General features: G+C 38.4%; 1 protein-coding gene across 3 annotated transcripts in view; it reads right to left on the bottom strand.

Annotated features, from left to right (window-relative positions):
• LOC101160590 (disks large-associated protein 1-like) overlaps positions 1–19,741 on the bottom strand; it is a 91,504-nt gene that overhangs the window by 41,571 nt on the left and 30,192 nt on the right. For 2 of the 3 annotated variants that reach the window (XM_011486379.2, XM_020710847.2), the window contains exon 2: positions 16,824–18,333. In XM_011486379.2, the coding sequence (XP_011484681.2) occupies positions 16,824–18,221 (1,398 nt within the window). In that variant the 5' untranslated portion in view covers positions 18,222–18,333. The remainder of the gene's footprint in view (positions 1–16,823; positions 18,334–19,741) is intronic. The other variant, XM_011486380.2, reaches the window with a different exon arrangement.

Here is a 19,741-nt window from a genome sequence, read left to right on the forward strand (position 1 = left end):
CTGTTAACTTTTACATCCCCCAGAAGATGTTCAACTATTTGCACTATGATTTGCAACCACAATCCATAGCTTATGAATTCGCCTGTTATATGATGAGCAGACATTGTCGCAATGTATTAAAAAAAAAATGGAATAAACCAAAATAGCACATCTAAGATGTACACATTGCTATCCGGTCTTTTGGAACCGACATACCCAGAGGAAGCAAGTTCAGGCGGATTTCAGCCAGAGTTCAGGTTTAAAGTCAAATGGACACATCATGCTGCTTCACCTCTCTGAAAACAAACTAACCGTCAACTAAACCTGCTCCAGAACAGGTTATGTTCAGGGCATGAGTTGCCAGGGGAACTGAGCATACCTTGAAACAAACCTCTGTTTTTGGAACCGAAAGCGGTGGTTGTACACTTCTTTAACCTCAAACTTACCGCGGGAGCTAGCATAACCTGCTTTCTGGAAAATCCCCCTGCTTTATCAGCACAGCAGGAGTGAGTATATATATATATATATATATATCAATTACACATGCCGAACAGGAATCATAAATTATTATTCTTTTAAACATCACCATAAATTTGAAATATCAGTTTGTCTTCCCTTGACTGCTTCAGCATCCTTCATGTAGTTCACACTTGAGTGGATCCTTAAAGTATTTTACTATTAAACACCTCTTATCCATCATGTTGGAGTTTCTAATTATCATGCACTAAAAATACTGAACAATAAAGTTGTTCTCCCTGTGCATGCGTGGGTTCTCTCCGGGACCTTCGGCTTCCTCCCACTGTCCAAAAACATACTTCATAGGTCAATTGGCAACTCTATATTGTCCCTATTGTGAGAGTAAATGGGTGTGTGATTGTGGCCCTGCGACAGACTGGCGACCTGTCCAGGGTGTGCCCTGTCTTCGCCCACAAGTGGCCAGGATAGAAAATGAATGAATGAATGAATAAATGAATGAATAAAGGTGTTCTTAAATATTCTTAGACAGAAATAACATGAAGAAAGATATATATTTTAAGCATTTTTTTAATGCTTCTGTGTTCTTGGAACCCCACTGCTTTCAGACAATTTTGATTGAGTCAATCTGGTGTCTTTCTAATCTGTTTTCCAAAGATTTATCTTTATGTACATTTCAGGAGTTGCTGTTTTTATAATAAAAAAAAAAAAGCTTCACACAGTATTACTCTGAGTGTTTTCTGATGCAAAAACGTGAAGAAATAGAAAATGACCTCAAAATAATTTTTGGAGGGTAATTTAATAAAAAGGTTTTAAACGTGTGAAAATCTAAGTATGTGCTCTCTGTGCAATATTTTTCTATTTAATTGGTGAAAAAGCATATCTGCTAAGATTACTCTAGTGTTTCAGGCAGAAAGTGTGGACAAAAACCCTCAATTAAGGAGACAGACTGGCCAACAGAAGCTTGGGTTAATGAATAGACTTAAAAAAGAAGAAAAAAAGATAGACATTAACTTAAACAAAACAAAAGCCTGTAGGGTGACTTAGCAGACAAAAGAAGATCTGGCAATGACAAATTAAAACCCCAAGCTCCTGAATACACAGAGAAGCAATAAAATGAAACAGAAACAGTCATGGAAAATTAAAACTCTGATACAAGAGTGACTGAGGGGAAACAAAAACCCGCAGCGAATACAACGTGAACAAAAGCATGACTTTTTCTAACAAAAACAAAATGCACATCTCAGAATAAAAAGAAACTGTAATGTGGAAAAATGGCGAAGACAGGTTTAGCAAATGTGGATAAATTTGTTTTCCATTGCATTCCATTGCTGGGATAAAAAACAAAGGCAGCCCAAAGCATTTCAGTTTATTTGTCATCTCATCTAGAATAGCTGTAGAAAAATCCACCACTCTGATAACTGCAGTGGCGAACAGCACTGAATTGCTCTCAACATCCACCACCCCAAGGCTTTTGCACTTGTTCTGCTAAGACCCACTAGACAATGCTGTAACATTACAATTACCTTTGAAATACTTTGAGACGATGCTTAAGCAGCACAGCAGAAGTGTGGCTCACTGACCTTTTGGGTCAACAAAAGCCTTTACTTCAAAGAGTATAAGTCCACACAAGGCTTAATATTAGGTCTGGACAAACTGAATTTCTGTTTTGTTTCTTAATTGAAAATTGCTATTGTAAACAGCAACTGAGAGAGAGAACATACAGTGTGCACATTTTCTCTATGCATGTGTGGGTTTTCTCTGGGCACTTGGACACAAACATGCGTCACAGGTTGAATTGGTGATGTGAAATTGTCACTTAGGAGTGTGTGTATGTAGATGTGTGTTGTCCAGCTATACACTGGCAACCTGTCCACAGGCATCATACACCATGCATGTAGCCTAAAGTGGCTGGGATAGACTCCAGTGTACCAATAGCCTTGCCCAAGTCAAAGCAGATAACCCTTGTGCTATCTTAGATGACCCCACCCTTACATTGATGTGTTATTCCTACCATGACAAAGGTGGATAAAGGTGGAAAGATTTCATGTAATCCATGGACACCAGTGAAGATTACAGATCATTGAAGAAAAAAAGGTTCAGAGCACTGTCTAGTGGGTCTAGATGACCCAACTCCCAATGTTAAAGTGCCTAGGAAAGCACAAGGGTTACACAAAATGAATGGATGGATACATTTGCAATCCACATGAATAAAATGTTGACAATTTGTCGTGCATATAATGTTGCTTTTACTCTGGATCAAAAAATTCATACTAACACCCATTTCAGCTCTTAAGTTATCATCGTTGTCCCAACTGGTTATGATGCCATCCAATTTTTAAAAAATATTTATCTAATTCAATGACATCAAAAATATCCAGTACAGACCAAAAGTTTGGAGACACCTTCTCCTTCAAATGAATGGGAAGGTGTTACCAAACTAAATGATAGAAAGTTAATCTTCTTTCTCTTTTCCCATCAGGGGTCACCACAGCGAAACAACCTCTCTTTCGAGGAGTCGCACAGTTAACTTGGCAATGTTATACACCGGATGCCCTTCCTGACACAACTCTCTCAATTAATCCAGGCTTGGGACCAGCACAGAAGCAGAGAAGGGAATAGGGAGCAGCCCAGATTTGAACCCTGGTTTCACGGACGGAAGGTGCCGCAAACCAGCACGAGCTAAACTGGCTCCAATGATAAAAAGTTAATAAATTATTAAATTATTTTTACTTTACAAAGATGAGCACATAGATAAGACAAACAGTCTGGAGATGCTGGACAATTCTTGAGCTTTTGGGAGTCAAATGTGCTAAAAAAAAAAAAAAAAGGCCATGCCCCCATTTGAGCGCAATTTGATCTAAAATCCAATCCAATCCAATCCAATCCAATCCAATCCAATCCAATCCAATGCAATCCATTTTAATTTAATTTACTTTCATTTCATTTCATTTAAAATTCTTTAAAACCAGATGGTTAGTAATTTTATTTCTGTTGTGCAATTGAACTGTTTTACATTGATTCAAGCTGTTTTGACATTACTTTGATTTTAAAAAATGTTTACACACTATGTGCCCTGACTCAAATTCATGGAGTTGAAAGATCAGCATATCATAAAGCACATGCTTTATGAGCTCGTTGCTCATAAAGCATGTGGCTATTGCCTATCTGTTAGTAATAGCAACACTAAAGCCATGGTTGTAAATGTATCTATATGTCACAGGGTAGTTGGTGACTGTGACCAGCTACTGTTTAATTTGTTGGTTCAATGTTTTGCAACACACCAGTGGCACCATCACTTTCACCAAAACACAAAGAAAGAATTAGGAATGCCTCATTATATCTTTAAAATAAATAGAAACTGAACTTCAAGTTAAGAAAAACAACAAACAGCTGGAGAAGTACCCCATATCAAGCGTCACTGCAAGGAAGAGACTAAAGTAAAGTGCTGGGCTAAATGTATCCCTTCATCTGCATGTGTGTGACGTCAATTGGACAAAATGAGCAGTTTGGCTGTAAAGAGAGGATACAGGGAAAGGACCAGCTGCAGTATCATAAGTAGCGCCTCCCACCCACGCACCGGCTTCACATTCACAGCAGCTCCTCTCTTAGTCAACTGCAGGTCTGACAAATAGCACCACTGTATACACTCCCCTTCAGATGATTTCACATTCTGTTTGTGAGTCATTTCATGCATATCAATCTTTTTTTTTTTAATAGAAAGCTATTAACGACAATGTATGCAGCATTCACAGTGACTTGGTTTGTAGACTTCAGGCTTAGCATCTACAGTGAATTTTACATCACAGACTGTAGACAGTTTCCATGGTAACAATGTTTTGATAGCTCAAGGCAGTAGTCTTAAGAATAACAGGTAAGAGTGGAGTTTCGCCACGCAGTGGAGATGCTGCTGCAGATAATCAGATGAAGATAAAGCACAGATAGCATAGGGGAACAATTACAGCTGCATGTGATGTCACATTACTCCTCTAAATTTAATCTATCATTCCAGCTATGATCTCACTTCTTTGTAAGTTTTAGTTTGTTTTGTGCTCAGTGCCAAGCTGAAAATTGAAGCCAAATAAACCAGCAGCAATCAGAAAAACAAAACAGCCCACCACACTTCCATATCAAGCAATGAAGATCTATTATTTATGGAGCTATAAGCATGACCAAACATTCTGCTTTACTGCCCCGTTGCCATACTTTTAGAGCAATGTCTTTAAGGGTAAATGGCCTGTCTTCATGGGTCTTGTGATGGTCAATATTTACAATCTTTCACTTTTGTTCTCAAGAAAGACTGTTATAAAGACCTTTCATGCAGAAAATATATAAAACCTAGCATTACAATAAATGCTATAATTAGTAGAAATAAAGGGATGCATGAAAAACAAGGTTCAAAGTCAGCAGTGACTCAGGAAGCTATATTTGTTCCAAGTTTGACATTAGCCACTATATTGGTCAAACCAGATCAAGCCCGGCTGAACAACCAACAGTTTGAGGGCAGCAGAGGAAATACATTATGCCATGAAGAGATCAGCATGAGCTCAGTCATGCGATTTGACCCGAAAATGCCTGGTGCAAGTTCTCTCCACTCCCACACTGTGGGCTACTCTCAATTCATGTTGATTCAAGTCTACTACTAAGTTGACTATGAGTTTTAAATGTTAATCCTTTACTTAATAGGTTAATACAGGTCAACTTGAAATTAAACTCAGTGTTTGCTATTCTTCAAAAGATGCTCAAAAGTTCATTTTATGAGATTTAGGAGGGAAAAAACTTTATTAATTTAAAAACGCAATTTAAGTTGGCATAACTACCACTTTTGGCCCAAGCAACAAATAATCCTTCAATAATACACATTGAATGTGTCTGCACTATCACAGTATTACAGCAATGATAATATAAATGAAACCACACAAGCTCCAATCCTAAAGCTACATTCACACCAAGTAGCCTCCCAGAACGCGCTATACTCGTTCAGCCTCTGGTGTTCATACCAGATCAGCACCCGACAAGCAGGGAATTCTTAATCTTTTGGTTTTTTTTACTGTTTACTAGTGCCTGTCCGACACCTACAGCTGGAAGGGGCTTGGTGCGAAATATCAAAGCGGGGCAAATCTCGTGAATCTTCCTCAAGACTTGGTGTCATATAATTACAACTGGGCACAAACGCCCATTACTAATTTCTCCTCCATGTTGATGTTTAGAATCGGCTGGTACTGATTCAAATAGAACACCACTTACATGTCATTGCCAAATTGGTCAAAGGTCATGGTTTATCAGGCAGACATTCAACTTAAACGTTGAACATCCATCCCTCAATCAATGAACGGCCGATTACATTGATCCTGAGTACGGACAAAAAAAGTTGTTTAACATCACGTGAATGCGAGAGTTCTGAAAGTGGAGGCCCAAAATGCGGATTTAACTTTTCACTAAAAGTGGCTGCATGAATTGCCATGGTCGGTGTAGCTTAACAGTAATGTTTGTTTCATTATAAAAATAAAATGAAACAAAGGATCATTCTTCGCAAGTGTCAAACCCCAATTCTGCTTCCTCAAGGCAAGTCTCAAGCGAAAGGCTAACTTTACCCACCAATTTAAATGTTGTGCTGCCAACATAAAATACAAAATAATCATGTTAGTTTTACAAAAATAAATGAATGAATGAATTAATTTTTTAAATAATTATATATATATATATATATATATATATATATATATATATATATATATATATATATATATATATATATATATATATATATATATATATATATATATATATATAAACATTAACATACTACAAAACAGCAGTCTCATACCCACATCTTAATGCTTTTAGTTGAAGTTAATTTGCAGCATGTGTCCCTAGATGGGCTTGAGAATTACAAAAATTAAAAAAAAAACAACAGAAAATTAATTAAAATTTATAGTTAAAAATTAAAATGAATACACACTGTACAAAAACAGAAATGCCGCTTAACTGCACTTAAAACCAGAGTTGTCCAGAGTGAAGTACACCCTGAAGTACTTCTGTGTTAGTAGCTACACTCAACCCATTCAAATACAGCCTCAAGGGTTCAAAGTTTGTTCTCTTTTTATTTAAGTACTCAAAAATCCAGGGCCCTCTAAAACGTATCATAAAATCATTCCAGGCTGCATCATGCTGATGACTTTGAAGAAATTAAGAAAGATGACTCTTCCAGTATCGTATCCACTCAAACGAAGGTAAGTTCATTGCAATTCAGCTAGATTCATTAACTTTGTTTTATATCTAGGAGCCTATGTTGTGGGATATTTGGTCAACCAGGTTTTAATCCTTTAGCACTTTCAGACAAATTTCTGAAAAAGACAGTTGAAAAGCAAAATGTGTTCTATATTGGTGTTTCCCAACCCTGCTTCTTGGGAACACTGTCCTGCATGTTTTCCATGTTGCCCCGCATGAGCATACGTGTTCATTTCATCATCAAGCTCTGCAGAAAGAAAGATTGAAACTGTTGATGCATCTCCATGTGATTTGATTGAGACAAATTCAAATACAATGTTTCTCATGACTACTAATGAGAAGGAGGTATTGGAGACCATTAGGACATGTAAATGTCCTAATGTAAATAAAAAAATCCCAGGATGCGGATGGTGTTGATATGAGACCAATTCAAAATGTTGCTAAAACTATTATCAAACCACTCACACATTTTTTCAATTTGTCATTTCAATGTGGACAGTTTCCCACCAAAATGAAAACTGCAAAAGTAATTCCTCTTTTTAAAACAGGAGATAAGCAAAGTTTTACAAATTACGGTCCAATTTCTTTATTGCCTCACCTTTCAAAAATATTAGAGACATTATTTAATCTAAGATTACTTAACTTTATTGAGATAAACATTTTGCTATTCAACAGTCAATATGGCTTCCGACAAGGAAGATCTACATCATTTGCCTTAATCAAACTTGTGGAAGAGATTACCAACTGTATTGCTAAAAATAAATTCATCATTGGAATTTAAATTGATCTACAGAAAGCCTTCGAATTGGTAAAGTATGGAATCAGAGGAGTAACACAAAACTGGTTAAAGAGCTACCTGGAAGATAGACAGCAGTTTGTACAGATTGGTAATACCATATCTAGAAATAGGAATTGCATATGTGGAGTACCTCAAGGTTCAATTCTTGGACCAACTCTGTTTTTACTTTATATTAACGATATATGCAAATTATCACAAATTATGAAATTCCTACTTTTTGCAGATGATCCCAGCATTTTATGTTCAGGGCAGAACTTAGAGAAACTTTTTAAGTGAAATAACATACTAAAACATTGGTTTAGTAGGAATAAATTATCTTTGAATCTAAAAAAGACTAAATTTATGCTATTCAGGAGAGAGAGTGGAAGTGCCAGTGCAAATTATTATTAATGACACACCGATTGAGAGAGTGCAAAAACATGTGTTTTTGGGTGTAGTTATTGATGATAAGCTTTGTTGGAAATCCCATATACATTATTTACATTCAAAAGTGGCTAAATGTGTTGGTTTGATGAAATTGTGTAGCTTGTTGCTTAATCAATCTGCTTTATTTATTTTGTATCATTCCTTCATACTGGCATTTTTAAATCATTGTATTGAAGTGTGGGGAAATTGCTACAAAACAAATTTGCATCCTTTAGTCACACTCCAAAAGCGAGCCATCAGATTTGTTCATAAGGTTAAATACAATGAGCACACCAATACACTTTTTCTTAATACATTTAATTTAAAATTACAGGATTTGTTAGATTTTAAAACTGCTCAAATTATGTTTAAAGCATCAATAAATTCTCTGCCAACCAACATTCAATCTTTGTTTCAAAACAGATATGCTGTTAATAAATGTAAATTGAGAGGAATCAACAAATTCTATCAACCTAAAGTAAGGTGAACCTTAAAATCCATGTGTATCTTAGTAAAGGGTGTCACATTCTGGAACAATTTATCGGACGACATGAAAACTTGTTCATTTTGTTCATTTTAAAGGTATGTTTAAAAGATACGTAGTGAACATGTACCGAGATGTAATGAATCATTGAGGAGTATGTGTATTCTCTTGGACTATGGAAAGATCATTACCAAAGTTTTTTATTTTTTTTATTTTTGTTTTTTTTTTAGCTGAGGCACCTTGTTTCCTCCTTCCTTTTTTATAGGGTGTTTGGTGTTTGGTCGGAGTTTTTGGGTGTGTCTGTCTGTCGTCGTCAGGTGTTTCTCGTATGTTAGCGTTATTATGTCAAATGTTTAATTTTGTTGTTTTGTTGCTATGAGTGTTGTTGAGTGGGGGTTTGTATTTTTATAAGCATAAGCTTCTTCCTTTCCCCTTTCAAATCCTATTTTTAAAGTTGTGTGTAGACTTATTTTTTCATGTAAATGTTGATTTGATTTGAAATAAAAAATCTCGTATTCGTATTCAGAGACCTGATAATGGCAGCCATCAAGGCGGGTGTGTTTGAGCAGAGTAGGACTTTAAAAAATGCAGGACATTGTTCCCAGAGGACAAAGATTTAGAAGCGCTGTTTTAGATAAAAAAAATCCAGTTGCTCTTAAGAACGTAATCCTATGACAACATGACCTGGATGACTGAGAATCTTCAGAGACATTCAGTCAAACACTGTGGTCAAACAGCATGCAGTTCAGCACATCTTTTAACCGCTCTCTTTCTTACTTTGTGCATGTACAATGATGCTGCAATGGTTTTAAACTCCCTGTAGGTTGTTATTTCCAAAAGCTTTGCAGTTTGTTATTTAAAGATGCCAAACCAGTGTCTCCGTCTGTCACTGTCATATGACGTCGGCAACTGACTGTAAACATGCAATCACAACAAATGACAGATGAACTGACTACAGAGTGTTCTAGTTAGTCGAGATCTCATTTCTAAACTCTGTAAACACAGGAAGGGCTGTAGAAAAATCTGCAGCAGTTACTTTTTCCTTGACCGGCTTGTATCGTATTACAGGCTGTAGCACGTTAAGCAAACTTTATATGATGATTCCTTGTTCAGCATGTCAACATCGATATTCATGACTGGATGTTTTGGCTTTATCACAATTTAAATAATCCATTTAAATAAATAAGCATATAAACTTAGGATTTGAAGAAATTATGGTTTATTCTATTTTGCAGTACTGTTCTAACATAGCCATAGTGGAAGGCAAGCCTATGAACAACAAAATACCAATTTTGTATCTATTAGTAATTTATTAAATTATAGGGTTTTTCTTGTTGTAGACAGAATTATCCAAAGTTTTTTGTCCATTAACAACAGCCGTCAGACAATAAGATATTAATTAGATCAACAAATATAGATTTCTCCTTAAAAGTCAATATCACACCCTTTTTTACAATAAATTTTGTAGTTTTACAGCAGTGAATGTGTAAGCAGAACTTAGTTTATGAAAGGTTAAAAAATGCATTGGGATGGCCTCTTTCACTTTAGATCTGTTGCTTAAAATATGTATGCATCTTTTGTTTTTAGGTAGGAGAAAAACCTCGAGGCCAATGGAACCAAGCTGTGACGCTGTTTGTTCATTAGCTCATGCCTGGTGAGAATCCAACAGAAGTGACAGTGATGACTGAACGGAGCCAAGTACAGAACAGGTGTGGAAACCTAACCAGCAAATTCATGCTGTTAAGGGAATTCATCCCCGGTGGGCAAGAAAAGTCTTCTTCAGGCAACAGATTCTGCAAGTTGTTCCACATACTAAGATGAGAGGTCTGTTATGCTCATCATGGGTGCACATCAACTGCGAGACACAGAATGCGAAAAAAGAAGCCAGGAATTAACATTGTATAACTTTGAAAGAAATTATTTGTGCAACAATGCAAAAAACAAGTATTTGGTCAAAAACAAAAGTTTATCTCAATACTATGTAATATAATCCTGGTTGGTCAAACGCTTCCTTAAGGTCAGGCTTGCACTCATTGTAACCTGCTACATTGGTCCATTCTTCCATGCAGATCTTCTCAAGAGCTGTGGTATTTGGGGTTGTTGTTGAGAACACAGACTTTCAACTCCTTCAACAGATTCTCTATTAGATTGTGGTCCAAAGACTGGGTAAACCACTCCAGAACCTTGAAATGCTTTTCACGTAGCCACACCTTTGTTGCCTGGGTGATGTGTTATAGATTTGTGTCATGCTGGAAGATATAGCCACCTTTCATCTCAATGCTATCACTGATGTAATAGGGTTTTTGATAAATGTCTGTCCATACATGGACCCATTCATCCATTCCTTAATGCGGATCATTTGCCCTTTGCAAAAAAGCAGCCACAAAGTATGACCCTTCTACCCCCATGCTGCTGGGAATGATGGTCTTGCAATGTAAAATAGCGAGTGGCATTTATATCAAAGAGTTCCATTTTGGTCTCATCTTATCACTTGACCTCCCAATCCTCCCCTGGATGACTTCTGAGAAACTTGAAATGGGCCTGGACATGTTCTGGCTTAAGTTCAGGGGAACCTTTGGGGCCCTGCAGGGTTTTAGTTCTGGTCTTGGCGAGAGGTTGCAGTCTGAATGCAAGAAGGTGTGGAAAGGTGTAGTTTACAGATAACCAGTTTATGTTGATGCCATTAATACAGTCAACAAGTGGAGGATAGAAGAATATCTTCAAGAAGAAAGGACTGGTCTGTTAGGAATGGAATTATTGCTGTTGTTGCTGCTAAAAATCTATTTTCTGAACCAATATAAAATTTAAAAAAAACGTAAAATTTGATTTCCTGGATTTTCTCTTTACATTCTGTCTCTTACAGTGGAAGTGTACCTATGATCAACTTCAAAGACCTCTCTTATCTTTTTAAGTAGCAGAATTATTGACTAACAACACTATTTGCCTCAAATTCAGACCAAAAGTTTAATTGGTCTGTGTTGCCACTTACATCCTCTCTGTCTGCTCTTGCTTTTACTTGTGAGCCTTTCCCTTTAGCCGTAATCACAACTGCTCTTACAGGTGGATACAGGTTGGCAAAAAATGAGCAAACGTGTAGGGGGCTCGCAGATGTCCCGCATTAAATATCAGCCTCATAGGCCTCTAGAGACGTGAGGCCGTAGAGCAAAACTGTTCATGCGCATTTTTCCTACAGGCATGTGGCTGGCGAAAACTCCCCTCAAGATGCAGCCTCCTGTCTACGACCCTCCATAAGAAAACCCAAAAACCTGCACAACTCATACATATTAACCCACCAGACAGACGCATTCAACTATCGTAGCAATTCAGGAACCGGTGGAACCAGCTGTGAAATATTCTCTAGCAGCCAGCAAGGAAGCCAACAGGCCGGTGTGCTCTTCATCTCCGCTCCCTTCCTCCCCACAGTACCGCCTTCGGATGGAAAAGTCTCATATGAGCGTATTGTTGTCTGATTTTTTGTGATGAGCCAGAGGGGTCACGTGACTGGAAAAAAATACATAAATCCAGGAATATTGAAACGCGCTGTTGAAAAATTAAGGGAACTGTATTTTAAACTTGAAAGAAATATTGAACATTTGAAGAAAAAAAGTTATATTTGAAGCTTGAATTAATAACTAAATGAAAAATCCTGTTTATTTGTAACAGCTTCTGTTTTGTATTCTCAACCTTAGTTTTTTCGTTTCTTTCCATCTTTGCTTTCAGTTCTCAGTTTACAGTTCAGCCTTTTCAAGTTTTCACAGCTTAGCCTAATTTTATCTGGGGGCGGAACTTTGAGCTCATTGGCTTCCAAGTTTAAAACTGTTTTCAAGTTTGTTTGTTTTTTTTTTTTATGTACAATGTCTGTTTTTCAAATTTACCATGTGTTTTTTTAATAAATTTTAAGCAGGTCCTGAATTAACCTCATACTACAACTTCTGAAAAAAAAACAAACAAACATAGAAACAGGTAAAGCCAAATAAAACAGTTTTACAAAATAATATACTTTTATATTAAAGTATAAGTCAACAAATCATTACTTTGTTATTGACAATGAGTGTAAAAAAAAATGTTGCTGTCATTTTTTTACCCAGGTTTGGCAGAAAAGACAATTATGTAACGTGTGAAGGAGGGATTTTTATTTTCATTCAAGAATTATCATTATTTTGTAACTTAATGTAAATAAATGTTTGTGTAAATAAGTGTCATAGAAAAGCATGTATTAAAGCTTGTATTAAAATGCTGTAAAATTAGACATGAATTATTACTATGGTATTTATATTATTATTATTATTAAAATGATATGTATATATATATATATATATATATATATATATATATATATATATATATATATATATATAACCTGATTCTTATCCAAAAATAAGCTTTGAAAGACAGTAACTATGAGAAGATGATCAGTCAATATCACATTTTCAGGAAAAAAGTTATTTTTTAGTTAATTTTTTATTTATGACTTAGCAGAAACACATTGCAACTTTTAGACAAGGCCAGTGACATAATATATATGGTGAAGTTCAGGAATAATTTACAGAGAAAAAGAGGCTAAAAAACTGAAAAGATGTGAAAATCTTGAAGAAAAAGGACTTAAATCCACCTGGAAACATTTGTGTGTGTCAGTGTGTGTTAACAAACTGTACAATCCCTTAGGGTAAGGGCTAAAAAAGAGCTCACATATTTACAAATGTAGGTCAATGTACAGAGAAATACTTATGTGTGAAGGAGGGATTCAAATATTCACTAAGTTGGATTATCATTATTTTGCATTGAGAGGCAAAAATGTGTGTATAAAAACTGTCCACGGATGTTATTATGTCTTTTTTAGATGGAACTATATGTAAATTATTCTAAACAATATCAGCAATGATAATGATACAATATGATAACCTTTTTTTCTAAGCCCTTTTAACATAAATTGTATTGTGTGTATGTAAATTATTCCATATTATTCATACAGCTAGTATTTATATTTGAGTGTGTCTCACATGATACAACAATAAATTGAAGGGAATCTATCAAATCCGATCAATAATATAAAGTCCCACAAATTCAACCCAACACATTAACACACACACACCCGCTGACACACTTTGTCTATCCACATTCTCCACTGAGTCCTCAGCTCATTTCATTGCATGATCTGGTTTTGCATGTTATTGCTCTCCTTCAACACTCCCCACCCACCTAAACACACATGTACAATATAAATGTAGCACACATATCAACAGGTTTTTGTTCAGTTGTTTCACAATGCAAAGTACAAAGAACAAGTGTTATAAGCAGTTGTTGGGGAGGCAACTTTACTTACTGCTGCACACTTGAGCATTAGAAATTAGACTGTATCATTGTCTTAATGTTTATGGATCCAAACAGTGTTCAGTGTTTGGTTTAGCTCCTCAGTGGGAGGAGATGTTCTAGGAAAAGCTCCAGGACAAACCAGTCCACACAACTTCAGGAGATTTCATTAGATTTTATAATTTTAAATTCAGCTTTCACTTTATGTGTATTCGTCTACACATTGTCAATGAAATGATTTAGCTTGCACTTTTTTTAAATAATGGAGGAAATATATATAGAGCTTAAAATTGCATTTGTTAGTATTTCTTTTTTCAAATGGTAGTCAAACAGGAGCAGTCGAAAAAATGCAGGTAAAAAAAGCTCGTAGCAGTGGCATAGGATCAACAATCAGTGGGCCAGAAGCTCCCTGCTCCACTCTGATGCATCCACTTGTAGATCCATGTGTGTCTTCATTTTCCGCTTCTGAGCTGGGATCTGGCTCAAACTGTACGGATAACTCTGATGTCGCTCGCCATTTTTGTTGTAATGTTAGGTTGGGGTTCTGAGCGGCTGTAAGCTAGCAGGAGAGAGTGTAAGCAGATAGATGTTAGGAAGTAGGGGCAGGCTTACTCTGCACCAACAGTTCCACCCACAACTCAGAGGCCAATTAAAAATAAAAACAACCAGGTTTTTTTATTTTGCCTAAAAATGACATAATTTTAATTGAAAGACCGCTGGGAATACTTTAGGAGTGGGACTTTAAAGTAATAACAGATGGGCTGTCTTTTCAGAAAACATATGAAGGAAGTTCCACTCCAGGGTCACTACAAATGCACAGAAGGACAGGCAATTTTCAATCTCAAAGTAATTTATAACTGCATTTTGAGGCAGCTCAAAAGCCGCACAGAGGAGGAAGAGATATTACGAGATACTGCAACAGTTCATAGTGGGATAAAGGATGTACAGTAGGGGTGCACAGAGCCTGTTTACAGATGGGGCTTATCCCTACCTTAAGAGCAGAAAGTTGTCTATGACTGGTTCTGGAGAATTTAGATCCATGGATATTTTATTTGGAAATTTTAGGCAAATAAAAATCCCTAATTCTGTCATGTCTCTATTACATTTCTTAAGATGAGGTGATCACTGTTTGAACACATTCACAATTAAATGTTTGTTCTCTTTCATTGACAAGCACTAGCTCACAGCAAACATGTCGTTGTGTTTATATCAAATGGCTCCCCAACACTGCGCTCAGCACAACACTTAAACAAAAAGCACATGAGCACAACAAGCTAGCAGGACAGAGACAATGTAGCTGTTAGGGAATCAGGGAAAAAAAGGCCCTACTAAATTATAAATGAAGTCTGCAAACAGGAAACATGTTCTTTGTGAGTTTATGTCATCACCTAGCACTTAGAGAGTAAGGCTGCTACTGGCTCTGCACTTACTTCTCTCTTCAACTCAAAAGAAGAGAATGGGAGGAAGAGGAGAAAGAAGAGGGGACTTTCCAAACCAAGAGGAAGTAGAGGAAGTGAGTTGTAGTGGCATGATGCTTGGTGGATGGATAGCCTGGGAAAGGTGAGTGGAGGAAAGGCGTCGGAATAACAGACTGGGGCTGGGGAGCAATGCACTCTCCACGGCTGTGGATGCACTACAACATCGCTTGACAGTAACATTTGCAGAGCTATTATGTCTTGCTTAAGTATTTTCTAGACTGCAAATATTTTCCATCAAACAGTATTACAGATTTTAAGGTAGATTTCCTATAGCTGAAGTTTGTTTTACAGATTTCTTCTAGGCGCACTTAAAAATGCAGTTTAATTATAACAATTAAATCTGCCTGCCATTTAGAAATAAATGGATTTGTATAAAATGATACTGAACTGAAATGTGTTTTTTAATTAAAAATGTTTAAGTAAAAGAGTAAAATAACTGCAGCCTCACTGAATTGTTTCTGTTGCTCTTTTAGTCTGGAATTTATGACTTAATTATGCAAAAGTTTTAAATATGTCAATTAGTAGTTTGTTGCCGATGATTGTATAGTAGCTATACTATTGTTGTGACACTGTTCTTGTCATTGCTAATTCTTTTTAACCATTTTGATTAATATGGAATAAACAATACCAAAAACCCATAATTTAACATTGTAGTGAACCCCCAGCCTCAGTCAGTGATGTCCAGTCAATATTTTTAAGAAATTTCAAAGATCCACTAATTGCATCTTCCTTAGACAACAGAGTTACAACTTGTTTCAGTAAGATTCTTTGACATTTCCTGAAATTACTTATCACAATGAATAAATGCAATGTCAATCACACATTTATTCATGGTAAATATTGTTAATTTTATTAATACTATAAAGACTCATAGCCTCCACCTAAATGATTTCACAATTTCTAAGGGTTTGGCACATGTTATAGTGTTTTTACTTTCAGGAGCAGATGTCTAAGAAACACTAGCCAAATACAAAAGTGTTTTCTTGCTGATCTGTTGATGGGTGAAGTGTCACTAATCCCTTAGAGAAAATGAACAAAAGAACAATTTTGAATTCATGTATATAGGAAAATGTGACAAGTCACTCTTAATGGCTAAAAATAAAGTTACTGTTTTCTATTACATAAAAAACCTAGCCATATTCTACTTTCTGTAATGACTGTCCAATCACAATCCTTGAGAATTGGTTTCCTACTCGGTCAGATATAGTCACCCCATGGTGATTGTCTGGATCAAGTGTATTTTAAGAAAGAGCACTAAGGGAGAGGGAATGCAGGCCCTTAGGGACTGGAAATGGACAGCTCAGGTTATCAGGTTTTTTATATTGTGATGTTAGATACATTAAATGCATCATCAGGCATTTCAGGCTTTGAAATGTTGTATGTGTCTTATACACTGAGGTTTAGATTACTGTCACTTTTTTCAGGAAAATTGGCATCTATTTGGGGTTTTGGTACCCTTTGGAATAGATTTTGCTACTCTAATTTAGAACTATAATAGAATCATCACGCCAAAGCGGTGTTTAAAAAATCCCACCAGACTGGACACCACTGACTTGGAGGAAACATTGATGAGAAAAGTAAGTGGTGGAGAAAAGGGAGTCAACAGAGGGGGAAGAGAGTGAACTGACTGGTTCTGGATGGGAGTCAGGGAGGAATTATTTACCTGTAAGAAATGGCAAGAGGGGTCCTGTTGCTGACTGCCCTTTGATTTGACTAGAGCTCTATCTAGGTTTAGGTTACCGGATCCTGCGCTGGCTCGTGGCTGGTTGTGGCTGCTGTTGGTGTAGACCTCTCGGGCCCTGCTCACCGTTAGGCTTGATGACCACGCCCCTTTCTTCACAAGGGGCCCGTCCAAAAGACCCACAGGCAGCAAAGGGCTGATTCCTCCACCGACACCGCTGTTATTGCTGCTACCACTAACCGGTAGACATGCTGACGATGCTGCATATTTCAAATCGTTGTTGCTCCGGGAGGCTTTCAGAGCAGAGTGGTGGTGTGTGTGGCCATGGCGTGCATGGCTGTGAGAGTGCTCGTTGAGTGTGCCATAGGGGTCCATCATGAAGTACTGCTGGGAATGCGAGATGGGGAGACTTGTGAGGGCAGTCTGAGGGAACTTGTCAGGGTTGTTGTCAACGCATCGACCCATTGTCATGGCAATAGGTGAGGGGGAAATTGACGGGGAAGGAGAGGGTGGAGGTTGGTGGTGATGAGGGTGATAGAGACACAGCTCCCGTTCCAGATTATCATCTGAGCTCCAGTATCCAGAGCCCGGAGCAGATGCTGAGCCGTGGAGCTGGGGGTGGTGGTGGTGGTAGCTTCGATGCTTGGGCTCTGCTGATCGACAGCGCTCACGGCTCTTGCTGCGCTTCCGGTGGCGCACTCCCGCAGATGGATTTCCACCTTCTGGGCTCGCCCTTGAGCCACCACCACCACCTCCTCCACCACCACCACCACCATTAACGCTCCCATTATGAGCCCCTTTAGATGACTGTGTGTGGTGTGGCCCCTCCAGTGAATGTGACTTTGTGAAGAGTTTCTGGACAGAGTGGACCAGATGGCGAATTCGCCCAGGGCTGTCATTGTTGTTGTCATTGGTTCCCATCCCCCCAGTGTGGGCCAGCACTCCTCGTTTGTACTGCAGTGTGTGGTAGCCATCTCTGGAAAATGGGGGCTGATGTTCATACTGGTCCACAATGTTTACTGGTACCTGAGTCTGCATTTTACCCCCGTAGCCTCCTCCACCTCCTCCCCCTCTTCCTCCTCCCACTACATAGGGTACTATGGCCATACACTCATCCTTTACCTCAGGATGGTGGGATGAGGAGGTGGAGTGGCACCTCCTTGGGAAGGTTCCATATGGGACAATGCTGTTGCTGTCAGAGGGGTACGAGGTACGCTGAGCATTGTAGTAGGGGTGCTCGGCTGGCATGGGAACGGGCACTGGAATGTCCATTTGACTGATCAACAATTGCTTGCGGTCCACATGGTGACCCAGTGGATCATATGATGGCTCATAGGAGACCACATGATGGTGACTCTTGCTACCTGACAGACCTTTCATGACAGGGTGAGTGAAGAATGAACAGGAAGAAACAGTGAATGCGTGGGTGGTGCCAGGCCTGTGGTGGGAAAAGGGCTGCTGATGACTGTTCTTGTAGGGAGAGCTGCAAACTCTGCAAGACAAGAGGACATAAACAAACAAAATGTTACCTAATGAAAGAATATTAATTCATGACAAAAACCAGTCAAAATGACCTTCTTTTCATTCATCCATTTTCCTAACCAGCTAGATCTTTTTCGGGATCACAGAATTGTCAGAGCCTGTCCTGGCTACTGTTGGACCAAAACAGATCGTCAGTCTGTCACAGGGCACACAATCACTCCCACACAATCTAACACTTACACACCTAGGGACACTTCGGAGCATGGATGTCAAACTCCAGGCCTCGAGGTCCGGCCTCCTGCTGGTTTTCCAGAAATCCTGCCTTATCTGCTGCTGATAACCTGGATCAGGTGTGTTTAGCCAATACAGAGCTTCAGTGGTAAGTTGGTTTGAAAGCATGTACACCAGCCCTCAATTCCTGGATTCTGACACATGCTTTAGAGTAACTAATTAACCCATGAAGCATGTCTTTGGACTGTAGAAGGGAGCAGGAGTGCCCGGAGAAAACCCACCCATGCACTAGGACAGGGGTCGGCAACCCATGGCTCCAGAGCCACATGTGGCTCTTTCATCCTTCTGTTGTGGCTCCCTGTGACTTTGGAAAATAATGAGTATTTTATAATAATTAAATTTTATTTTAGTTTGTTCATTTTTATGGCATTTCAAAGGCGCTGCTGGCTCCGCACGAAGCGCATGCCACGTAAAAAAACAGCTTCGTAATGAGCTCGTATTTATCGGGCGAGAACTGCAGATCTGATAGCAGGAGGACACACGCGGGGCGGCTTCAATAAACACTCCGATCTTCTGCCGGGAACTTGACGTACCGTGGGGCAGAGACCAACTCGCTGATGACAGAGAGTTTGCGCCAGTGTTGCCAGATAGAGTCACAGTTTTCCAGCCCAAAAGTCATCTGAAAACCGCCAGACCCAGCCAAAAACCGCCCAACACAGCTTTTGTTGATGTTTTTTTCGTACTGGACTGATTAGATAAAAGATTTTTCTAAATAAAAGAAAGTTCAGACTAATAATAAAATGTGTACAATATTGAATATTTCTTCAGCGGGCCGCCTTCTTCCATTCATTTGCTTGACCCGCTCTATAATCTACGCATAACCTGCGTCCGGCTCTTTCATCCTTGTGCGGCGCTGGAGCGCCCCGACTATCGTATTTTGCGCTCTCTGTGTAGGACACACTGAGGAGCGCGGGGAAACCAACTCTCAGCTGCAGAGGATGTGAACAGGTGAACAGGTAGAGAGGAAAAGCAGGTAAAGAGGCGGAGGAGGGGTTTTAGCTTCAAACTCTGTCAGGGAGATGGAAACACGGGCGTCAGATTGAGACGCAGCTTTCCCTGCAGGAGTTGAAGCAGAGACTTTCCCTAGGATGATTTTATAAACCCAAACATGAAAACATGATTACCAA

This window comes from Oryzias latipes, chromosome 17 (genome assembly GCF_002234675.1).
Source record: "Oryzias latipes chromosome 17, ASM223467v1".
NCBI classification, from domain to species: Eukaryota; Metazoa; Chordata; class Actinopteri; order Beloniformes; family Adrianichthyidae; genus Oryzias; species Oryzias latipes.